The 25,461-nt window shown below is 45.9% G+C and overlaps 1 protein-coding gene across 1 annotated transcript; it reads right to left on the bottom strand.

Annotated features, from left to right (window-relative positions):
- Positions 1-313: 313 nt before the first annotated feature.
- Positions 314-22,718, bottom strand: aldh5a1 (aldehyde dehydrogenase 5 family, member A1 (succinate-semialdehyde dehydrogenase); the record flags this gene model as incomplete). Its single annotated transcript, XM_079227120.1, has 10 exons — positions 314-1,703; positions 1,817-1,875; positions 2,100-2,263; positions 4,245-4,403; positions 4,548-4,691; positions 4,929-5,072; positions 5,563-5,679; positions 15,511-15,681; positions 15,802-15,885; positions 22,434-22,718. 10 exons carry the CDS (start codon positions 22,716-22,718, stop codon positions 1,492-1,494), a joined length of 1,539 nt encoding a protein of 512 aa, XP_079083246.1. The 3' UTR covers positions 314-1,491.
- Between the last annotated feature and the right edge of the window lie 2,743 nt (positions 22,719-25,461).

Raw genomic sequence — 25,461 nt, 5'->3', positions numbered from 1 at the left:
GACCTAACCCGTCTCACTCCTCATGTCTAGACCTAACCCGTCTCACTCATCATGTTTAGACCTAACCCGTCTCACTCCTCATGTCTAGACCTAACCCGTCTCACTCCTCATGTCTAGACCTAACCCGTCTCACTCCTCATGTCATGACCTAACCTGTCTCACTCCTCATGTCTAGACCTAACCCGTCTCACTCCTCATGTCTAGACCTAACCCGTCTCACTCCTCAGGTAACACTACTCATATGGATTATTATGTCATATACATTGAATGTGATGTTGTTTATTCTGGTCACATGACCTCTGTTCATGTTGTCTCCTTATGGCTCTCATGTTGTGCTTGGTGTAATTATTTCACATTGGGAATGGAACACCGTCTACTCCAGTAGACCAGCTGGTATTGAGTCAATACTTCACACAGTAAACCTGTTCTGCATGTTTTCATAATCAAAGTTGTACATTAGAGTATTCAGTAGCCATAAACCAGTTGCCTGCTGGTTGAACTGGAACGTGTGAATCAGCTGCAGAGCTCAGACTGATGATGTCATGTGAACAAACAATAACATGGAAACCATCAATATTTAACTATCACTGCTCGTTATGAGCCGGAACAAAAACTCTTCACAAGATGAACATTACAACGTCCTCTTTAATATTCAATTAGTACTACAGGATCTTTCACATCAACACATACACAACAACATCCAGCTACACAACAATAACACACTTCATTTATCTCCAGAGATATGAGGACATTTATCTCAGGCATGGATTCAACATTTGTCTTTTTTTGTCCGTCTGTCTGATGACGTGTCTTCATTAAATGTCTTCATTAAATGACGCGTGTTCATTAATAGATCTTTTTTATTTTATTCATTAATAGATCTTTAGTTCAAGACGTTCTCAGGAGAGAGGCTTTGTTAGGACAACAGCTGATTTCAGTGACCCTTCCATCAATAATAAACTTTTATACAGGATCCGGTCATGTGATGGCTGAGGGCCGGCGGTTCGATGCCCATCCTCTACAACAGCTGCTCATGAAGGGTTGAACATAGGTCACGTTTCATCAATTTACCCGTTTATTAAACTGAAGGACTGAGATATTATCATGTCAGTTATTATTGAAGGAAACATTATTTAAACACTTTATGTTCTGCATGAATGGAACATTCATTAAAAATGGCTCATTAATCAATTTGAACATGTATTGCAATATGTCAGTATTTATAATCATATTGGAAACAGAAAGGACATGTTTTATCTTTTAAAGGTCTGAAGGTCAACCAGTGACCTTCAGAAAGACTATTATTATTATTATTATTATTATTATTATTATTATTATTATGTCTGGTTGATATTTATCAGAGTTTAGAATTCAGTTTATTCATTAAGCTCAAAGGTTTTTCTCTTGTAAAAGTAAAAAAATATTATTTGAAAAGGTGAATAATAAAGCGTAGATCTAGTGTTGCTATAGTAACCATCACGATGGGCCGGTTCAGGGCTGCAGGCCCCCGAAGCACATGTACTTGACCTGCAGGTATTCCTCGATGCCGTACTTGGAGCCTTCGACGCCCAGACCGGACTGCTTCACCCCGCAGAACGCGGCCTCCGGCGTGGACAGAAGCCCCTCGTTGACCCCCACCATGCCCACCTCCAGGGCCTCGGCCACCCGCCAGATCTGACTGACGTCCTGGGAGAAGAAGTAACCTGAGGAGACAGAGAGAAGACGTCCTAAAGAGAAGAAGTAACCTGAGGAGACAGAGGTCACATCTGACTGACGTCCTTAAGACAGACTTGTTAAACCAGGTGGACAGACTAACCTGCCAGCCCCACGGCGGAGGCGTTGGCGATGACCAGAGCTTCTTCCTCCGTGTTGAACCTGCAGAACAAACACAAAGTTATTAACTATCCATGATGTAATAAACCAACTGCTATCTATCTATAGGGAACTTTGAAAATAGCATGAAAAGGTCACTATAGTAGGTCTTAAACGTTTAAAAGGTCACTATAGTAGGTCTTAAACGTTTAAAAGGTCACTATAGTAGGTCTTAAACATGGATAAGGTCACACTAGTCTATCGGCCATGTGACGGTTCAGACGGACCTGATGACGGGCAGCAGGGGCCCGAAGGTCTCCTCCTGGGTGCAGACCATGTCCGTGGTGACGCCGGCCAGCAGGGTGGGCTCCACGAAGGACCCCTGCAGGCGCCTCCCTCCTCTCAGCACCGTGGCTCCCCGGGACACGGCATCCGAGATCTGGTGGACCACCTGAGAACCAGACCAGTTCAAGAGGTCTACAGTTAGAGCTAGTTCAGGTCTATAGTTAGACTGGTTCAGGTTTATAGTTAGGACTGGTTCAGGTCTATAGTTAGACTGGTTCAGGTCTATAGTTAGACTGGTTCAGGTTTATAGTTAGGACTGGTTCAGGTCTATAGTTAGACTGGTTCAGGTCTATAGTTAGACTGGTTCAGGTCTATAGTTAGGACTGGTTCAGGTCTATAGTTAGACTGGTTCAGGTCTATAGTTAGACTGGTTCAGGTCTATAGTTAGACTGGTTCAGGTCTATAGTTAGACTGGTTCAGGTCTATAGTTAGGACTGGTTCAGGTCTATAGTTAGACTGGTTCAGGTCTATAGTTAGGACTGGTTCAGGTCTATAGTTAGACTGGTTCAGGTCTATAGTTAGACTGGTTCAGGTCTATAGTTAGACTGGTTCAGGTCTATAGTTAGACTGGTTCAGGTCTATAGTTAGACTGGTTCAGGTTTATAGTTAGGACTGGTTCAGGTCTATAGTTAGACTGGTTCAGGTCTATAGTTAGACTGGTTCAGGTCTATAGTTAGGACTGGTTCAGGTCTATAGTTAGACTGGTTCAGGTCTATAGTTAGGACTGGTTCAGGTCTATAGTTAGACTGGTTCAGGTCTATAGTTAGACTGGTTCAGGTCTATAGTTAGGACTGGTTCAGGTCTATAGTTAGACTGGTTCAGGTCTATAGTTAGACTGGTTCAGGTCTATAGTTAGACTGGTTCAGGTCTATAGTTAGGACTGGTTCAGGTCTATAGTTAGGACTGGTTCAGGTCTATAGTTAGACTGGTTCAGGTCTATAGTTAGGACTGGTTCAGGTCTATAGTTAGACTGGTTCAGGTCTATAGTTAGGACTGGTTCAGGTCTATAGTTAGACTGGTTCAGGTCTATAGTTAGGACTGGTTCAGGTCTATAGTTAGACTGGTTCAGGTCTATAGTTAGACTGGTTCAGGTCTATAGTTAGACTGGTTCAGGTCTATAGTTAGACTGGTTCAGGTCTATAGTTAGGACTGGTTCAGGTCTATAGTTAGGACTGGTTCAGGTCTATAGTTAGACTGGTTCAGGTCTATAGTTAGGACTGGTTCAGGTCTATAGTTAGGACTGGTTCAGGTCTATAGTTAGACTGGTTCAGGTCTATAGTTAGGACTGGTTCAGGTCTATAGTTAGGACTGGTTCAGGTCTATAGTTAGACTGGTTCAGGTCTATAGTTAGACTGGTTCAGGTCTATAGTTAGACTGGTTCAGGTCTATAGTTAGGACTGGTTCAGGTCTATAGTTAGACTGGTTCAGGTCTATAGTTAGACTGGTTCAGGTCTATAGTTAGGACTGGTTCAGGTCTATAGTTAGACTGGTTCAGGTCTATAGTTAGACTGGTTCAGGTCTATAGTTAGACTGGTTCAGGTCTATAGTTAGGACTGGTTCAGGTCTATAGTTAGGACTGGTTCAGGTCTATAGTTAGACTGGTTCAGGTCTATAGTTAGGACTGGTTCAGGTCTATAGTTAGACTGGTTCAGGTCTATAGTTAGGACTGGTTCAGGTCTATAGTTAGACTGGTTCAGGTCTATAGTTAGGACTGGTTCAGGTCTATAGTTAGACTGGTTCAGGTCTATAGTTAGACTGGTTCAGGTCTATAGTTAGACTGGTTCAGGTCTATAGTTAGACTGGTTCAGGTCTATAGTTAGGACTGGTTCAGGTCTATAGTTAGGACTGGTTCAGGTCTATAGTTAGACTGGTTCAGGTCTATAGTTAGGACTGGTTCAGGTCTATAGTTAGGACTGGTTCAGGTCTATAGTTAGACTGGTTCAGGTCTATAGTTACTGGTTCAGGTTTATAGTTAGGACTGATTCAGGATTATAGTTAGGACTGGTTCAGGTCTATAGTTAGGACTGGTTCAGGTCTATAGTTAGGGCTGGTTCAGGTCTATAGTTAAGAGTTAAACGGGTGTGGACCTTCTCTGCAGCTCTGGCGTTGATGAGCGGGCCCTGGGTGGTGCCGGGCTCTGATCCGTGACCCAGGACCAGCTGGGCGTCCATGGCTCGGCCCAGCTGGTCCATGAAGCGGTCGTGGACTCCGCTCTGCACCAGAAACCGGTTGGAACACACGCAAGTCTACAAGAAGAGGACCAGATGTTCAACGCCACACAGAACCCACGTCCCCCAGAACCCACGTCCCCCAGAACCCACGCCACACAGAGCCCACGCCACACAGAACCCACGCCACACAGAACCCACGCCACACAGAGCCCACGTCACCTGTCCGGAGTTCCTGAACTTGGAGGCCATGGCTCCGCCCACCGCCTTGTCCACGTCCGCGCTGTCGAACACGATGAAGGGGGCGTGGCCTCCCAGCTCCATGGACGCCTTCTTCACGGTGTCGGCAGCCATCTTCAGCAGCGTCTGAGAGCAGAACACCCTGAACTGGTTACCAGCAACATGCACCAGTTTACATGTTCTATGACGTCATCACCCGGAAGGGAAATGAGAGAAATATGATTTGTGTTGTTAAATGTACCTCATATATATACGTATATATATATAAATATACAAGAAGGAGAAGACCACCTCATATTACACACACACACACACACACACACACACACACACACACACACACACACACACACACACACACACCTTGCCGGTGGCGGTGGATCCCGTGAAGGAGATCTTGGCCACTAGGGGGTCGGTGCAGAGAACCCTCCCGACCGCCGGTGCCTGCTCTCTGGAACACGGGACCACGTTGAAGACCCCCGCAGGGACCCCCGCCTGCTCCGCCAGCTGAGGACAGGAGGGATGCCGTCATTCACAGGGAGGAGGAGAGATGATGAAGGAGATGAAGAGGAGGAGGAGGAGGAGATGGAGGAGGAGATGATGATGAGGAGGAGGAGAGATGATGGAGGAGGAGATGATGATGAGGAGGAGGAGAGATGATGGAGGAGGAGATCAAGAGGAGATGAAGGAGGAGGAAATGAAGGAGGAGGAGATGATGATGAAGAGGAGGAGAGATGATGGAGGAGGAGATCAAGAGGAGGAGGAGGAGGAGGAGAGATGACGAGGAGGAGGAGCAGAGATGATGGAGGAGGAGATGATGATGAAGAGGAGGAGAGATGATGGAGGAGGAGATCAAGACGAGGAGGAGGAGCAGAGATGATGGAGGAGGAGATGATGATGAAGAGGAGGAGATGAAGGAGGAGGAGATGATGATGAAGAGGAGGAGATGAAGGAGGAGGAGAGATGATGGAGGAGATGAAGAGGAGGAGAGCAGCACCTCAGCCAAAGCCAGGGCGGACAGCGGCGTGTCCTCAGCTGGCTTCAGCACCACGGTGCAGCCAGCAGCCAGAGCAGCAGCCGCCTTCCTGGTGATCATCGCACTGGGGAAGTTCCACTGGGGAGAGGTTATTACATGTTTATCACATGTTAGCATCATGTTGTTATTACATGTTAATATCATGTTACTACATGTTAGTATCATGTTACTACATGTTAGTATCATGTTCATTACATGTTAGTATCATGTTCATTACACGTTAGTATCATGTTTATTACACGTTAGTATCATGTTCATCACACGTTAGTATCATGTTCATCACACGTTAGTATCATGTTCATTACATGTTAGTATCATGTTCATTACATGTTAGTATCATGCTTATTACACGTTAGTATCATGTTCATCACATGTTAGTATCATGTTCATCACATGTTAGTATCATGTTAGTACATGTTAATATCATGTTACTGCATGTTAATATCATGTTACTGCATGTTAATATCATGTTACTGCATGTTAATATCATGTTTATTACACGTTAGGATCATGTTCATTACATGTTAATATCTTGTTCATTACATGTTAGTATCATGTTCATTACATGTTAGTATCATGTTACTACATGTTAATATCATGTTAATTACACGTTAGGATCATGTTCATTACATGTAAATATCATGTTCATTACATGTTAGTATCATGTTCATTACACGTTAGTATCATGTTCATTACACGTTAGTATCATGTTCATTACACGTTAGTATCATGTTCATCACATGTTAGTATCATGTTCATCACATGTTAGTATCATGTTCATCACATGTTAGTATCATGTTACTACATGTTAGTATCATGTTACTACATGTTAGTATCATGTTACTACATGTTAATATCATGTTAATTACACGTTAGTATCATGTTTATTACATGTTAGTATCATGTTACTACATTTTAGTATCATGTTAATACCTTATGGTTATTACATGTTATAATACGGTAGATGAAACCAAGATTTTGGTGAAGCGCGTATCGAGGTTTGTGTCGATGACGTATGCGGTGACGTTTGAAGCCTCTGAGCCGTCGTACCACGCGACTGATTCAGAACATGGTTTGTGGGTTTGCCGTGCGATTTGAAATATAAGAGGCAGAGAAACTCAATGGATTTCCCCCTTCCTCTCTGTACAGCTTCATGTGTGCCTGTGAAACGGTATTTTATAAAGCAAGAGAAATAGTCTCAACAAGCCGAGCACTGTGGAAAAGTTCTTATTTTTACTTAAAAACAATTGGACACAACAACATGGACTAACGGAGCCGAGGCTCGAACCACCGATCCTCTGATTGAAAGTCGGATATTCTAACCACTGACCCACAGTCACATCACAACCCTCTCCCAATTTGTTTTGAGTTTTGATTTTGACCCCGCCATTATATCATAAAGATAGACACAATATTAATAAGTTAATAATTGATGTATTGGCGTCACAAACATGATTTATTCAATTTAAAGCTTCACACACAAAGCCATGGTGTCGTTATGATCACTGTCCAGTCAAACGTGTAGACTTTCTAGCAGAAATAAGATAAATAGAAAGTAAAACATAAAATAGGAACGGACAGGTGGGTCGTAAGCAAAGTAATTGAAAACGGAACCGGAAATAACCACGGGGCGCACTTAAGAGGGGAGGAGCAAACGCCGCAAACAAAAAAAAAAAAAAAAAAAGAGTACAAAGCAGATGATCTGCGGCAATAACGGGGCATCGACAAGTCCGGAGAGGCAGCCGGTAAGAGGCAAATTCTGAACGCTGACTGACTGACTTTCACTTTCACCGCCAGTGTGGGAGCGTCAGCGACGTCATGGGGCTCCGCAGCGCGCTCACTCACGTGTGCAGGGGTGAATTGTTTGGGACAGATATCGTTGGGGTTAAATGGTTGAGTTTGTCTTAGGTTGATTGTCTGGTGTCTCGTTATATTGTTTGCAATGTACATGTTGGTGGAAGCACAGCTGGGGATCTGTAGGTGGTGAAGGTAGGTTTTGTGCACGGGTGCAAATTGGAAAGATTTCTTTGCTGGCATATTTGAAATGGGGGTTTTCTGTTTTCCCTCCAAAGGTTTTTCACCTCTTTCGTTGCCGTATGGCGTGAATGAAAATGACTGCAGTGGCTTGATTCCAGAATAAAAGGAGAAAGAAAAAAGGAAAAAGTTGTCGTCATTCTGAGTGAAACCCCGTTTAAATCTGGGTAGATGCACCAATCCCTATCAAGTGGGGAGGCGGATAGGTCCAAAGCCATAACTTGACAGTGAAAAACCGCGGACCAAAAACAGGAAAGTCTGGAAAACCAGGAAAAGGAAATCTGGGAGCTTTGAGCTGGAACAGCAGAAGCAATAAACTGGAATCCTGGCAAAAGAAGACAATCAAGTGGAACGATAAAGCATTGAAGTAGTACTTACCTTCTCAACTGGAGTCAACGACGGAGCGGATTCAAGCATGATGGATCAAGCTATGGAGAAATCAGTTGAGCAACTCAAGGTCGAGCGAACTACAGCGAAAAGATTATTTACACGTCTGGTCAACAGCATTACCAGGACCTACAAAGACATGTCTGAAAAGGAGCTCAGAGACAGTTTCAATAATGTCATAAAAGAGGCTGAGAAAGTCATGGGCGCAAATGAAGATGTGGAGACTGCATCCATTGCGGAACTGGAGTCGGAGCTGGAGGCTGGTGAAGATGCTGTGTTAACTAAACAGCAGCAAGCCGACATAGCAAAGACTTGCAACGAGTGTGATGGGAAGCTAAAGGAGGTCAAAAGTCTGATTCAGGAGGCACTTTGGGATAACTTCGGGGATGTTGAATTGTCAACATCATTGCAGGCAGCAGAGGAAGTGGGTGACCGTGCTGCTGATGCACGGCCCGATGGTAGCCAGGAGGCATACGACTTCATGCTCGACCACCTGCAACGACTGGTAAGGACTGCAAAGGAGGTGTACAGTCGGTGGAAACGATGGATCCCACCAAGTGTGCAAAAGGACTTTCAGAGCCGCGTGAAGAGGCTGGAGCTCCTCCTTCCCAAGCTGATTTCCAGGAAGGCTGACTACCTACAGGATAGGAAAGAGGAGGAGGGGGAGAGACCACTTGGGCCCACGCCGGCCACCATCAGACTGAAACCTATAGCCCTGCCAAAGTTCACTGGGAATAAACGTGACTTCCACAGGTGGAAAAAGGACTGGGAAGCGCTCCAGAAGCAAGGTGAGCCGACCGGTTCAAGAGAAGTGAGAAAGTTTCAACTACTGGACAGTCTTGATGATAAAATCGCAAGAGACCTTCGCCTGACCAGCTATAACACGGCAGGTGACATTTTCCGTGTCCTAGAGAACCGCTATGGCAATAAAATTGCTATTGCTATTGACATAGTGGAGGAGTTGCAGAGAATGCCAGCTGCCAGAAGTCATCAGCCACGGAAAATTGTGGAATTAATCCAAGCTGTGGAGAAGGCACTTCAAGATTTGAGCGACCTTGGGGACACAGGTGCGATCAAAAATCCGCTGGTGACGAAATCAATAGAAAGTAAACTTCCAGAAGTTCTGAAGAAGGAATGGCTTGTCTATGTCGCTGACAGGAGAAACGCAGTGGCAGCAGAGAATCGTTTTGACAGTCTCTTGGCATTCCTCAAAGGGCAAGAGAGCATATATGAGCAGCTCGAGCAGCTAAGAGAGGAGGAGCCAAGTAGGAAAGAGACCAGAACCGAGCCAAGATATGCCAGAACCAAGTCTACCAAATCAGAAGATGACCATTTTGGGTGTGTAGTCTGCGGTGACGGAAAGCACAAGAAAAAACTCTACTTTTGCAACCAGTTTCGTGCGCTAAAGCTAACGGAGAAGAAGGCTGCAGTAAGAAAGTTGGGAGCATGCAGGAGGTGCCTTGAAGTACATGAGGACGTTCATACTGCAAAACTGACTTTCTATGTAAAAATCAAGTCTGCAGAGAGGAGCAAGCTCCTGGGCATCATTTCTATCTGTGCCCAAATGCTGCAGCGAGAAAAAGCATCGGAGAGAACGAGCACAGATTCGGCCCGGAGGGGGAAAAAACCAGGAGGAAACATACAAAAGAGCAAGAGGAGTTCTTCAACAAGCTTTCCCCAGAATTGGCAAAGCAATGTCGGGATGTGTTCTCCAACACTGCGTCAAGAGCTTTCAGTACTAGGAAGGATACACCAAGCCTTCTTGTGGAAAGTGAACTGCAAGAGCTACCAGTGCTTATGATGCTCCTCGAGGTCACAGCAAATGCTGGACAAAAGATCGGGACATTAATTGATTTGGCTTCGGACACAAATTATATAACCCACAAGACGGCAAGCGAACTGAACCTCAGGAGTGAGGAAATTACACTTGTCGTCCATGGAGTTGGAGGGATGACAGTTCGTGTGGAGACCTTCGTTACCTTCTAAGGATCCGAGTGAAGACTCCCAAGGGCACTCTCAAACCCCATCAATTGCTTTGTTATGGACTAGACAGCATAGCAGATGTCCACAAAAATGTGACACCAGAACAGCTGCACAAGTTTTTCCCAGGGATTCCACTGGATGAACTTGTGAGACCCAAAGAGGTACATTTGCTCATAAGCCACAGAGAAGGACAATTGGCTCCTCAAAGAGTCAAAGCTGTTGGAGACCTCGTACTGTGGGACGGACCTCTTGGAAAGACGGTTGGCGGAACGCATCCTGACCTCTTTGAGGGGCTCACTGTATCAGCCCACATGTCCAAGACTCATTTCGCGAGGTCAATGAGAGCAGCAGCTGTAAAGTACAAGGAACTCACTGGCAGGATCCCTGAGACCCCTCTACGAAACAAAGAGGCTAGCGCCAAGTTTCAGGAGTCAAGTACGTCAACCACCAAGAAAGATTTCCTTGAATGGTGGAAATGGGATAGTATTGGTGCAGCATGTGAGCCGAGATGCGGGGGTTGCCGCTGCGGGAAATGCCAGCCAGGCGGCAAAGAGATGACTCTTGCTGAGGAGAGGGAGGTCGAAATAATGAAGGAAGGCCAAACCTATGTCAAAGGCGATAGCCACAGCGAAGAACCACATTGGCACTCCAGGTATCCTTGGTTAGAGGATCCAGCCTCTCTGCCTGACAACAAAAGGACTGTCGAGGCTACATTTCTGAGAACAGAAAAGCAGCTAGCCAAGGAACCGGAATGGAAGGTTGCCTATACGGCTCAAGTTCATGACATGGTTGAGCGAGGGGCGGCAATCAAATTGTCTAAGGAGGCAATAAACAACTGGAAAGGACCAGTATGGTATGTGAGTCACCGTATTGCTCCTAACCCACACTCTGTCACGACCCCAGTGAGACTTGTGTGGAACAGCAGCCAGAAGTGCAGAGGTGTGAGCCTGAATGATCTACTGATGAAAGGTCCAGACGTCCTCAACCAGATTCGCGCTGTCCTGCTCAGATTCAGGTGTGGAGTACATGCTGCCCTGGGTGATATAAAAAAGATGTACAACTCTGTTTGGTTGGAGGATCGAGAAGTACACCTGCATAGATTCCTCTGGCGAGACTCAGAAGATGAAGAGCTGGCGGAATATGCAATCACAAGAGTAAACATTGGAGACAAGCCAGCGGGCTGCATCGCACAGCTGGCAATGCGTGAGACTGCAAACCTCGCACCTTTCATCCACCTCAACGTGGAGCGGCAGGTGCTCCAGGAGGACAGCTACGTCGATGACATTCTCACGTCCCACAATGACCTTGACAAGCTTAAAACCATCACAGCAAATGTGAAGCATATCCTGCTAGCTGGAGGGTTCAAGCTCAAGCCTTGGGTCTTTTCTGGGCAAAGTGGGAGGACTGGTTGGAAGGATGAGCCGGAGAAGGCCAAGACAAAGACGTTGGTCCTGCCAAACCAAAGGAGTGATGATGACAATAAGGCGCTCGGCCTGGGCTACATGGTAGAAGAGGACAAGCTCCATGTCATGACCGCAATCAATTTCTCGAAGAGAAAGAAAAAGATGAGAAGCGGCCACAACCTTCACCAAGGACAGGTCAGAGATCAGATGCCAAATCCCCTTACACGAAGAGGACTGCTCAGCCAAGTTTCAGGTCTGTATGACCCAGTCGGCCTGGTAACTCCTGCTAAGCAAAAAGGAGCTATACTTGTGCGAAGGGTGTTCCAAGAGGCGAGGAATGGAAAATGTCCAATCAGAGACACATGGGACATAGCACTCTCAGAGGACCTCAGGGAAGACGCGATTAGGCTCTTCGAAGAATACATTCAACTTGGCAAAGTCATGTTCACCAGAGCACTAACGCCTCCATGCTATGTTGATAAACCCTGGGCAATCACATTCTCAGATGGAAGCAAGCATACGTATGGAGCAGTGATGTATCTAAGATGGAACTCGAACCAAGGCCCAATGGTTACGTTGGTGGAGTCCAAAGCAAAATTAACTCCCTTGGACTGTAAAAGGTGATGCTGTGAAAGCAGAGATTTGTGGAGCAGTGTTTGCCTCGCGGCTGAAGAAGTACTTTGAGCTGCACAGCCGAATCCTGATTGGAAAGTGGTACCATCTCATCGATAGCCAAACAGTTCTTGGTGCAGTACAACGAGAAAGCTACGGCTATCAGACTTTCTTTGCGAATAGGATTGGGGAAATTCAGGACGGGACAGGGATTCAAGACTGGTGGTGGATCCCTGGGCAGCAAAACATCGCTGACATAATAACCAGAGGGGCCAGCCCTCAAGACTTGGATGAGGACTCAGAGTGGCAAAATGGGCCAGAGTTTCTGAAGTTACCAGTCAGTGAGTGGCCAATCAAATCGGCCAAAGAACTAGCGAGCGCTGCCAGAGAAAGCGTCAACAAGTTGCAAAAGAAGGCATTTGCTGCTGTGACGAGAGCCAAGGCAAAGGAAGCTGAGTCAGACCAACACCAAGCAGTAACTGAACGAAGAAGACCACCTGCAGGATCAGCCATCCTAGGCCTTGTGCCAAGCGGTTCAGTAGCTTGACTAAACTGGTCAAAACAATTGCATGGATCTGGAGAGCAGCAAAAAAGTTCATTGGACAAAATAAAGCCGCAAAGAGCTCAAAGTGGGAGGCAGTTTCTTCGAGAGGAGTTGTCTCGGTAAAGGAACGAGAAGATGCCCTGAGAGACATCTTTCTTGCGGCGCAAGAAGGCACAACCTTCCCAAGCACCACGACAGACAGACTAGTAGTCTATAAAGCGGAAGACTCCGGGCTTTTAGTTTGCGGTGGCCGAGTGCAAATCTTCAAAGAAGATCAAGTACGGGTCCCTATCTTACCCTATAACACATGGGTGTCCACACTGCTTGCTCGGGAGGCCCACCAAGAGAGTCATGATGGAGTGGCTGGAACCCTGCTCAAGATGAGAAGGAGGGCATGGGTCATACGAGGCCGAAGGATTGCCCAAAAGGTTGTTGATGGCTGCATAATCTGCAAAAAGGCAAAGGCAAGGAAATGTCAACAAGTAATGGGTGACTTGCCGCCGGAACGAACAGAACCTGCTGCGCCATTCAAGTTCACGACCATAGACCTCTTCGGACCGTACGAAGTCAAAGATGACGTGAAGAAGAGAGTGAGACTAAAGGTCTGGGGTGTGGTCTTCTGCTGCATGGCCAGTAGAGCTATCCACACAGAGTTGGTAAACACACTATCAACAGAAGGGTTCCTGATGGCCGACCAAAGGTTCACGGCGATCAGGGGGCATCCAAGGAAGATCTGGACAGATCCAGGCACCAACTTCATTGGAGCTAAACAAGTCTTGGAGGAGCTTTACAGATTTCTGGATGGCTTGAACAAACCAGCCTTGCAGGAGAACGCAGCAAAAAATGGGACTGAGTGGATGTGGAAAATCCACCCAGCCGATTCTCCACACAGAAATGGTGCTGCAGAAGCTGCTGTACGCATCGTAAAGAGAGCACTCCAGATTCTTGGAAAGGGGTCGGAGCTCACATACAGTGAGTTCCAGACAACTCTTCACATCGCAGCCAACCTGGCAAATGAGCGCCCAATTGACGCCAGAGTACAGAGCCGGGAAGACTGTATCCAGTACATCACACCCAACATGCTCCTTCTTGGGTGGGCATCTCAAACTGGGGATGTCCAAACATTTGACTTTGCTAGCTACCCCTACAAGAGACTAAGAGCAATGCAGTCAGAGGTGACCAAGTTCTGGAAGCATTGGAGCCAACTTGCTGGTCCCAACTTATTCGTGCGGAGCAAGTGGCATACTACAGAAAGAAATGTTGCTGTTGGGGACGTTGCCTGGCTAAGTGACCAAAATGCGCTAAGAGGGCAGTTCAAGCTTGGAAGGGTCATCAGTACGAATCCAGACAGTAAAGGCGTTGTGAGGGACGTCAACGTCAGAATCTTCCCAAGCTACAATGTTCCTGTGACGAGACCAACAAGGGAAGCAAGAGAAAGTCATCCGACCGTGAGCAAGCAGAACGGGAAGATCCAGGCTACCATCCTTCACAGAGACGTCAGGCGGTTGGTTGTCTTACTACCTGCTGAAGAACAGGACAACATCTCCAGAAGATGAGCGCTGAACTGGAGCAACAAAGTTTGCCTTTTTAAAGTTGGCGATCTTCACAGTGGTTCCATGGGAAGATCGAGTGGGAGGTGTCGAGTCAAACGTGTAGACTTTCTAGCAGAAATAAGATAAATAGAAAGTAAAACATAAAATAGGAACGGACAGGTGGATCGTAAGCAAAGTAATTGAAAACGGAACCGGAAATAACCACGGGGCGCACTTAAGAGGGGAGGAGCAAACGCCGCAAACAAAAAAAAAAGAGTACAAAGCAGATGATCTGCGGCAATAACGGGGCATCGACAAGTCCGGAGAGGCAGCCGGTAAGAGGCAAATTCTGAACGCTGACTGACTGACTTTCACTTTCACCGCCAGTGCGGGAGCGTCAGCGACGTCATGGGGCTCCGCAGCGCGCTCACTCACTTGTGCAGGGGTGAATTGTTTGGGACAGATATCGTTGGGGTTAAATGGTTGAGTTTGTCTTAGGTTGATTGTCTGGTGTCTCGTTATATTGTTTGCAATGTACATGTTGGTGGAAGCACAGCTGGGGATCTGTAGGTGGTGAAGGTAGGTTTTGTGCACGGGTGCAAATTGGAAAGATTTCTTTGCTGGCATATTTGAAATGGGGGTTTTCTGTTTTCCCTCCAAAGGTTTTTCACCTCTTTCGTTACCGTATGGCGTGAATGAAAATGACTGCAGTGGCTTGATTCCAGAATAAAAGGAGAAAGAAAAAAGGAAAAAGTTGTCGTCATTCTGAGTGAAACCCAGTTTAAATCCGGGTAGATGCACCAATCCCTATTAAGTGGGGAGGCGGATAGGTCCAAAGCCATAACTTGACAATCACTCTGCCTGTTTTACATCTATTGTCCACTTGGTGGCGCAGTAGAGCAAATGAAGCTCAATGAAGCTCCGGCCCATGAGCGAACCAATTGGATGGAAAGCTTCAAAGCTTCATCTCTCCCCATAATAACAGCTTATAGTCACTACATCCCATAATAACAGCTTATAGTCACTACATCCCATAATAACAGATAGACTTTAGACCGTTAGTTTCATTTCAAACAAACATGTTTGGTGTAAACTTTAATATTTTGGGGGGAATGACTTCTGATGAGAATGTCAGCGCACATTATGGCTCAATACAGTACACCATGTGACTCACTCTCAACCAATCAGAATGCTTGATTTGATCTACCTGTATTATACTAATATGTAATAATATCATATGATTGATATTAGCTTAGTTTGGGCTTCTGAACACGCTTTCCTGAAAGGTATCACGGTCACACACTAATCTCACTCTGGGGTCACCTCGAGCCCTTAGCATGTTAGCTTAGCATTAGCTAGCAGTCTTTGGTTCTGCAGGCGTTCGGTCAGAAGGAGCTTCTGATTGGCTGCTCACCGGTGTGATGATGGAGGCCACGCCCACCGGCTGCTTTAGCAGCAGGATCTTCCGGTCCTGAGCAGGCGACGGGACCAGGTCTCCGTAGACCCGCCTGGCCTCCTCCGAGAACCACTCCAGGAAGGAGGCGGAGTACGCCACCTCCCCAAGGGACTCCTGCAGGGGCTTACCCTGAGGACAGACAGGCAGGCAGAGAGACAGTTTAGTCCTCGGTGCTGGGGTCCTGGTCCAGGTCCTGGTCTTAGTCCTGGTCCGGGTCCTGGTCTTGGTCCGCCCCTACATGGTACTCACACATTCGAAGGTGATGAGTTGGGCCAGGTCCGCTCGGTGCAGCGTCAGCAGGTCGAACCACCTCCTCAAGACGCCGCCCCGCTCCTGCAGCAACCAATCACAGGACAGCTGGTCAGCTGACCGTGTGTTTGGTCAACAACAACAACCACCACCACCTTCCTCAGGGCGTGTCCCAGCATGTGTTTCATGGCATAACCTGAACTTTCACTGTGTGACGCCACACATGAGGGACTATTTTCTGTTGCTGAAGTGAGGGACTATTTTCTGTTGCTGAAGTGAGGGACTATTGTCTGTTGCTGAAGTGAGGGACTATTTTCTGTTGCTGAAGTGAGGGACTATTTTCTGTTGCTGAAGTGAGGGACTATTTTCTGTTGCTGAAGTGAGGGACTATTTTCTCTGTTGCTGAAGTGAGGGACTATTTTCTCTGTTGCTGAAGTGAGGGACTATTTTCTGTTGCTGAAGTGAGGGACTATTTTCTCTGTTGCTGAAGTGAGGGACTATTTTCTGTTGCTGAAGTGAGGGACTATTTTCTGTTGCTGAAGTGAGGGACTATTTTCTGTTGCTGAAGTGAGGGACTATTTTCTCTGTTGCTGAAGTGAGGGACTATTTTCTCTGTTGCTGAAGTGAGGGACTATTTTCTCTGTTGCTGAAGTGAGGGACTATTTTCTCTGTTGCTGAAGTGAGGGACTATTTTCTCCGTTGCTGAAGTGAGGGACTATTTTCTCTTTTGCTGAAGTGAGGGACTATTTTCTCTTTTGCTGAAGTGAGGGACTATTTTCTCCGTTGCTGAAGTGAGGGACTATTTTCTGTTGCTCAAGTGAGGGACTATTTTCTCTGTTGCTCAAGTGAGGGACTATTTTCTGTTGCTGAAGTGAGGGACTATTTTCTGTTGCTGAAGTGAGGGACTATTTTCTGTTGCTGAAGTGAGGGACTATTTTCTCTGTTGCTGAAGTGAGGGACTATTTTCTCTGTTGCTGAAGTGAGGGACTATTTTCTCCGTTGCTGAAGTGAGGGACTATTTTCTCCGTTGCTGAAGTGAGGGACTATTTTCTCCGTTGCTGAAGTGAGGGACTATTTTCTCTTTTGCTGAAGTGAGGGACTATTTTCTCTGTTGCTGAAGTGAGGGACTATTTTCTCTGTTGCTGAAGTGAGGGACTATTTTCTGTTGCTGAAGTGAGGGACTATTTTCTCTGTTGCTGAAGTGAGGGACTATTTTCTCTGTTGCTGAAGTGAGGGACTATTTTCTCTGTTGCTGAAGTGAGGGACTATTTTCTCCGTTGCTGAAGTGAGGGACTATTTTCTGTTGCTGAAGTGAGGGACTATTTTCTCTGTTGCTGAAGTGAGGGACTATTTTCTCTGTTGCTGAAGTGAGGGACTATTTTCTGTTGCTGAAGTGAGGGACTATTTTCTCCGTTGCTGAAGTGAGGGACTATTTTCTCCGTTGCTGAAGTGAGGGACTATTTTCTCCGTTGCTGAAGTGGGGGACTATTTTCTCCGTTGCTGAAGTGGGGGACTATTTTCTGTTGCTGAAGTGAGGAACTATTTTCTGTTGCTGAAGTGAGGGACTATTTTCTCCGTTGCTGAAGTGGGGGACTATTTTCTCCGTTGCTGAAGTGGGGGACTATTTTCTGTTGCTGAAGTGAGGAACTATTTTCTGTTGCTGAAGTGAGGGACTATTTTCTGTTGCTGAAGTGAAGGACTATTTTCTCTGTTGCTGAAGTGAGGGACTATTTTCTGTTGCTGAAGTGAGGGACTATTTTCTGTTGCTGAAGTGGGGGACTATTTTCTGTTGCTGAAGTGAGGGACTATTTTCTGTTGCTGAAGTGGGGGACTATTTTCTGTTGCTGAAGTGGGGGACTATTTTCTGTTGCTGAAGTGAAGGACTATTTTCTGTTGCTGAAGTGAGGGACTATTTTCTCTGTTGCTGAAGTGAGGGACTATTTTCTCCGTTGCTGAAGTGAGGGACTATTTTCTCCGTTGCTGAAGTGAGGGACTATTTTCTCCGTTGCTGAAGTGAGGGACTATTTTCTCTTTTGCTGAAGTGAGGGACTATTTTCTCCGTTGCTGAAGTGAGGGACTATTTTCTGTTGCTGAAGTGAGGGACTATTTTCTCTGTTGCTCAAGTGAGGGACTATTTTCTGTTGCTGAAGTGAGGGACTATTTTCTGTTGCTGAAGTGAGGGACTATTTTCTGTTGCTGAAGTGAGGGACTATTTTCTCTGTTGCTGAAGTGAGGGACTATTTTCTCTGTTGCTGAAGTGAGGGACTATTTTCTCCGTTGCTGAAGTGAGGGACTATTTTCTCCGTTGCTGAAGTGAGGGACTATTTTCTCCGTTGCTGAAGTGAGGGACTATTTTCTCTTTTGCTGAAGTGAGGGACTATTTTCTCTGTTGCTGAAGTGAGGGACTATTTTCTCTGTTGCTGAAGTGAGGGACTATTTTCTGTTGCTGAAGTGAGGGACTATTTTCTCTGTTGCTGAAGTGAGGGACTATTTTCTCTGTTGCTGAAGTGAGGGACTATTTTCTCTGTTGCTGAAGTGAGGGACTATTTTCTCCGTTGCTGAAGTGAGGGACTATTTTCTGTTGCTGAAGTGAGGGACTATTTTCTCTGTTGCTGAAGTGAGGGACTATTTTCTCTGTTGCTGAAGTGAGGGACTATTTTCTGTTGCTGAAGTGAGGGACTATTTTCTCCGTTGCTAAAGTGAGGGACTATTTTCTCCGTTGCTGAAGTGAGGGACTATTTTCTCCGTTGCTGAAGTGGGGGACTATTTTCTCCGTTGCTGAAGTGGGGGACTATTTTCTGTTGCTGAAGTGAGGAACTATTTTCTGTTGCTGAAGTGAGGGACTATTTTCTCCGTTGCTGAAGTGGGGGACTATTTTCTCCGTTGCTGAAGTGGGGGACTATTTTCTGTTGCTGAAGTGAGGAACTATTTTCTGTTGCTGAAGTGAGGGACTATTTTCTGTTGCTGAAGTGAAGGACTATTTTCTCTGTTGCTGAAGTGAGGGACTATTTTCTGTTGCTGAAGTGAGGGACTATTTTCTGTTGCTGAAGTGGGGGACTATTTTCTGTTGCTGAAGTGAGGGACTATTTTCTGTTGCTGAAGTGGGGGACTATTTTCTGTTGCTGAAGTGGGGGACTATTTTCTGTTGCTGAAGTGAAGGACTATTTTCTGTTGCTGAAGTGAGGGACTATTTTCTCCGTTGCTGAAGTGAGGGACTATTTTCTCCGTTGCTGAAGTGAGGGACTATTTTCTCCGTTGCTGAAGTGAGGGACTATTTTCTCTTTTGCTGAAGTGAGGGACTATTTTCTCTGTTGCTGAAGTGAGGGACTATTTTCTCTGTTGCTGAAGTGAGGGACTATTTTCTGTTGCTGAAGTGAGGGACTATTTTCTCTGTTGCTGAAGTGAGGGACTATTTTCTCTGTTGCTGAAGTGAGGGACTATTTTCTCTGTTGCTGAAGTGAGGGACTATTTTCTCCGTTGCTGAAGTGAGGGACTATTTTCTGTTGCTGAAGTGAGGGACTATTTTCTCTGTTGCTGAAGTGAGGGACTATTTTCTCTGTTGCTGAAGTGAGGGACTATTTTCTGTTGCTGAAGTGAGGGACTATTTTCTCCGTTGCTAAAGTGAGGGACTATTTTCTCCGTTGCTGAAGTGAGGGACTATTTTCTCCGTTGCTGAAGTGGGGGACTATTTTCTCCGTTGCTGAAGTGGGGGACTATTTTCTGTTGCTGAAGTGAGGAACTATTTTCTGTTGCTGAAGTGAGGGACTATTTTCTCCGTTGCTGAAGTGGGGGACTATTTTCTCCGTTGCTGAAGTGGGGGACTATTTTCTGTTGCTGAAGTGAGGAACTATTTTCTGTTGCTGAAGTGAGGGACTATTTTCTGTTGCTGAAGTGAAGGACTATTTTCTCTGTTGCTGAAGTGAGGGACTATTTTCTGTTGCTGAAGTGAGGGACTATTTTCTGTTGCTGAAGTGGGGGACTATTTTCTGTTGCTGAAGTGAGGGACTATTTTCTGTTGCTAAAGTGGGGGACTATTTTCTGTTGCTGAAGTGGGGGACTATTTTCTGTTGCTGAAGTGAAGGACTATTTTCTGTTGCTGAAGTGAGGGACTATTTTCTCCGTTGCTGAAGTGAGGGACTATTTTCTCCGTTGCTGAAGTGAGGGACTATTTTCTGTTGCTGAAGTGAGGGACTATTTTCTGTTGCTGAAGTGAGGGACTATTTTCTGTTGCTGAAGTGAGGGACTATTTTCTCCGTTGCTAAAGTGAGGGACTATTTTCTCCGTTGCTGAAGTGAGGGACTATTTTCTCCGTTGCTGAAGTGAGGGACTATTTTCTGTTGCTGAAGTGAGGGACTATGAGGGACATGGAGGTGACCTGATGGTGAACATGGAGGTGACTTGATGGTAAACATGGAGGTGACCTAATGGTAACCTGATGGTAAACATGGAGGTGACCTGATGGTGAACATGGAGGTGACCTGATGGTGAACATGGAGGTGACCTGATGGTGAACATGGAGGTGACCTGATGGTAACCTGATGGTAAACATGGAGGTGACCTGATGGTGAACATGGAGGTGACCTGATGGTAAACATGGAGGTAACCTGATGGTGAACATGGAGGTGACCTGATGGTAAACATGGAGGTGACCTGATGGTAAACATGGAGGTAACCTGATGGTAAACATGGAGGTGACCTGATGGTAAACATGGAGGTAACCTGATGGTAAACATGGAGGTAACCTGATGGTGAACATGGAGGTGACCTGATGGTAAACATGGAGGTGACCTGATGGTAAACATGGAGGTGACCTGATGGTAAACATGGAGGTGACCTGATGGTAAACATGGAGGTGACCTGATGGTGAACATGGAGGTGACCTGATGGTAAACATGGAGGTGACCTAATGGTGAACATGGAGGTGACCTGATGGTAAACATGGAGGTGACCTGATGGTGAACATGGAGGTGACCTGATGGTAAACATGGAGGTGACCTGATGGTGAACATGGAGGTGACCTGATGGTAAACATGGAGGTGACCTGATGGTAAACATGGAGGTGACCTGATGGTGAACATGGAGGTGACCTGATGGTAAACATGGAGGTAACCTGATGGTGAACATGGAGGTGACCTGATGGTAAACATGGAGGTGACCTGATGGTAAACATGGAGGTGACCTGATGGTAAACATGGAGGTGACCTGATGGTAAACATGGAGGTGACCTGATGGTAAACATGGAGGTGCCTGATGGTAAACATGGAGGTGACCTGATGGTAAACATGGAGGTGACCTGATGGTAAACATGGAGGTGACCTGATGGTAAACATGGAGGTGACCTGATGGTAAACATGGTGGTGACCTGATGGTAAACATGGAGGTAACCTGATGGTAAACATGGAGGTGACCTGATGGTAAACATGGAGGTAACCTGATGGTAAACATGGAGGTGACCTGATGGTAAACATGGAGGTGACCTGATGGTAAACATGGAGGTGACCTGATGGTAAACATGGAGGTGACCTGATGGTAAACATGGAGGTGACCTGATGGTAAACATGGTGGTGACCTGATGGTAAACATGGAGGTAACCTGATGGTAAACATGGAGGTGACCTGATGGTAAACATGGAGGTAACCTGATGGTAAACATGGAGGTGACCTGATGGTAAACATGGAGGTGACCTGATGGTAAACATGGAGGTGACCTGATGGTAAACATGGAGGTGACCTGATGGTGAACATGGAGGTGACCTGATGGTAAACATGGAGGTAACCTGATGGTGAACATGGAGGTGACCTGATGGTAAACATGGAGGTGACCTGATGGTAAACATGGAGGTAACCTGATGGTAAACATGGAGGTGACCTGATGGTGAACATGGAGGTGACCTGATGGTAAACATGGAGGTGACCTGATGGTAAACATGGAGGTGACCTGATGGTAAACATGGAGGTGACCTGATGGTAAACATGGAGGTGATCTGATGGTAAACATGGTGGTGACCTGATGGTAAACATGGAGGTAACCTGATGGTAAACATGGAGGTGACCTGATGGTAAACATGGAGGTAACCTGATGGTAAACATGGAGGTGACCTGATGGTAAACATGGAGGTGACCTGATGGTAAACATGGAGGTGACCTGATGGTAAACATGGAGGTGACCTGATGGTAAACATGGTGGTGACCTGATGGTAAACATGGAGGTGACCTGATGGTAAACATGGTGGTGACCTGATGGTAAACATGGAGGTGACCTGATGGTAAACATGGAGGTGACCTGATGGTAAACATGGAGGTGACCTGATGGTAAACATGGAGGTGACCTGATGGTAAACATGGAGGTGACCTGATGGTAAACATGGAGGTAACCTGATGGTAAACATGGAGATAACCTGATGGTAAACATGGAGGTGACCTGATGGTAAACATGGAGGTAATCTGATGGTGAACATGGAGGTGACCTGATGGTGAACATGGAGGTGACCTGATGGTAAACATGGAGGTAACCTGATGGTGAACATGGAGGTGACCTGATGGTGAACATGGAGGTGACCTGATGGTAAACATGGAGGTGATCTGATGGTAAACATGGTGGTTCTCAGAGAGCAGCCGGGTCAGGAGGCGTACCTTGGCGCTGCACCGCTTCCAGGACTGAAACGCCCGGTGCGCCGCGTCCACGGCCCGCTTGGCCTCCTCGGGGCCGCAGTCGGCCACCCGGGCGATCTCCTCCCCGGTGGCCGGGTCCAGGACCGGGAACTCCGAGGCGGCGGAGACCCAGCAGCCGTCCACGTAGCCCCGCGTCCGGAGCAGCGGCGCGGACACGTCCAGGCTGTAGAGCCGCTGCATGGCGGGGGAACCGGGCACCAGCTGCCGCAGGAAGGAGCGGGGCCTCAGGGCAGCGAGCGCGGACATGGAGGACGAGGTCTGCGGGAGCAGTGTCACTGCGAGCCGCCTGGAGGACGAGGTCTGAGGGACGTGCTTCTCCCGAGGCTCCGCAGCAGAACTCCGGCGCTTTCTGTCGGTTTGAACCGGTCCGGAGGAAGAGGCGTGCACCACGTGACTCCACACAAACAACCGGGCTGATGCGTTCAGGGTCCAACGGTCACACAAACACAACCTGTGTGTGTTTGTGTGTGTGTGTGTGTGTGTGTATAAAATAATGTATTTTCATCATAATACATTTAAAATAAAATAAATACTATGGTATGCTTTTATTATTGAAACATGTAAAATAAAATGAATGTTTACAAACACCAATAGTTTTAAGCTGTTGAAATAATTAAAATACTTTTGTCCAGAAATGTTCATGTTTTATTTTGAAGTGGAGTGCAGCATTAACAGACTTTTATTTTGAAGTGGAGTGCAGAGGAGTTAACAGACTTTTATTTTGAAGTGGAGTGTAGAGGAGGTAACAGACTTTTATTTTGAAGGAGTGCAGAGTTAACAGGATGTTGCATCATCAAGAGACTCACCATCTGCCATCTGTGGCTGAGAGAAAAGATTAGTAGATCTCTGAAATATTGATTAAATATCTACTTTAACTTACAGGTAGGGTGGTACACTTTTCATGTCAAGTCATACAACCAATCTAAAACTATAAATATTGTATTTTATCATAAAACTCTTTATCGTATTAACAAAGTATATGAATGAAGTTGGTAACTGGTAGAGACCCCGGGGAAGACCCAGGACACGCTGGAGGGATCATATCTCCCGGCTGGCCTTGGAACGCCTCGGGATCCCAGAATGAGCTGGAAAGTGTTGCGGGTGAGAGGGAAGCCTGGGTCGGCCTGATGGACCTGCTGCCACCGAGACCCGACCCCGGATAAACGGCTGATAATGGATGGATGGATGGATGAATGAAGTTGCTAGCGAGAACAAAAGCTAATGCTAGCTGCTACTATATACCTCTTTAATTTGAAATTAGTTGCAAAACTCAGGCAACGCAACCAGATGTCAAATGTCACAAGTGCAAGAAATGTCACGATATGAATCGTTATCTGACGCTTGAGATCATTTATTACATGTAAATGTTTAACAGTGTTAAGTTAAATATATTACACACATTCAAACCATTTTCATGATAATATTGAATATTATTTAACTCTTTAAGAAGCCACAGTGAGTCAAGAGGAATCAGCCCACAGGAGATAACATGTCAGGTCTCATTGATGAAGGTCAGGTGGTGCAGCAGATAAAATGTAATTAAACAATAAATAAAAGGTTGAAGTGAAGAAATGGTTGCTGAATATGATTTGAAGAACTATTGTATTGAATGTATTCATTTCTATATTTGTATTATTATGTTTCTCTATTTACTTGTAAAATAAAATGTTAAATATACTAAATACCTAGAGAACGCAATTATCTTACATTATTATATTTATATTAGGGCTGGACAAAGTTGAAAAAAATTAACTGATTAATCGCATTATTTTTCTGAGATTAACTGTGACCTCATTATGCGCCAAATTCAATAAGGACGTAAAAACTAGTGTATCGCACGCTTTTATTTTAAAGTAATGTTATCAGAACAATATAACACTCTGGAGCCACAGCAAGTTAACAACAGAATATAAATCAGTTTTCCTTTTTTTGTGAACAGGTACCAGAAGAAACATTTGTCTTTTATGAGGAACAACATAAACAGTCTGTCCAGTAGTAAGGGTCCCTGTGAGGGATAAGCCCCTCCTTCTTTTGTCATGTTCAGTAGTAAGGGTCCCTGTGAGGGACAAGCCCCTCCTTCTTTTGTCATGTTCAGTAGTAAGGGTCCCTGTGAGGGACAAGCCCCTCCTTCTTGTGTCATGTTCAGTAGTAAGGGTCCCTGTGAGGGACAAGCCCCTCCTTCTTTTGTCATGTTCAGTAGTAAGGGTCCCTGTGAGGGACAAGCCCCTCCTTCTTTTGTCATGTTCAGTAGTAAGGGTCCCTGTGAGGGACAAGCCCCTCCTTCTTTTGTCATGTTCAGTAGTAAGGGTCCCTGTGAGGGACAAGCCCCTCCTTCTTTTGTCATGTTCAGTAGTAAGGGTCCCTGTGAGGGACAAGCCCCTCCTTCTTGTGTCATGTTCAGTAGTAAGGGTCCCTGTGAGGGACAAGCCCCTCCTTCTTTTGTCATGTTCAGTAGTAAGGGTCCCTGTGAGGGACAAGCCACTCCTTCTTTTGTCATGTTCAGTAGTAAGGGTCCCTGTGAGGGACAAGCCCCTCCTTCTTTTGTCATGTTCAGTAGTAAGGGTCCCTGTGAGGGACAAGCCCCTCCTTCTTTTGTCATGTTCAGTAGTAAGGGTCCCTGTGAGGGACAAGCCCCTCCTTCTTTTGTCATGTTCAGTAGTAAGGGTCCCTGTGAGGGACAAGCCCCTCCTTCTTTTGTCATGTTCAGTAGTAAGGGTCCCTGTGAGGGACAAGCCACTCTTTCTTTTGTTATGAACATGGACCCTGTTACAGGATGTCAGTAGTGTCAGTAGATGTGTATGATGTCATAACTTTTTTAACTGTTTTAATGTTTTCTTAAATGTTTTTAAATCCTGTTTTCTCTGCATTATGTTTTGATGGTTTTGATGGTTTCATGTGAAGCACTTTGAATCGCCTTGTTGTTGAAATGTGCTACACATAAACTTGGCTTGCCTTACATTTCCCTTCTTGAGAAGAGCTCTAATTTCCT

Source organism: Taurulus bubalis (genome assembly GCF_910589615.1).
Source record: "Taurulus bubalis genome assembly, chromosome: 12".
NCBI classification, from domain to species: domain Eukaryota; kingdom Metazoa; phylum Chordata; class Actinopteri; order Perciformes; family Cottidae; genus Taurulus; species Taurulus bubalis.
The sequence above is the reverse complement of the archived record's forward strand: the minus strand, read 5'-3'. Positions and strand labels throughout refer to the sequence as shown.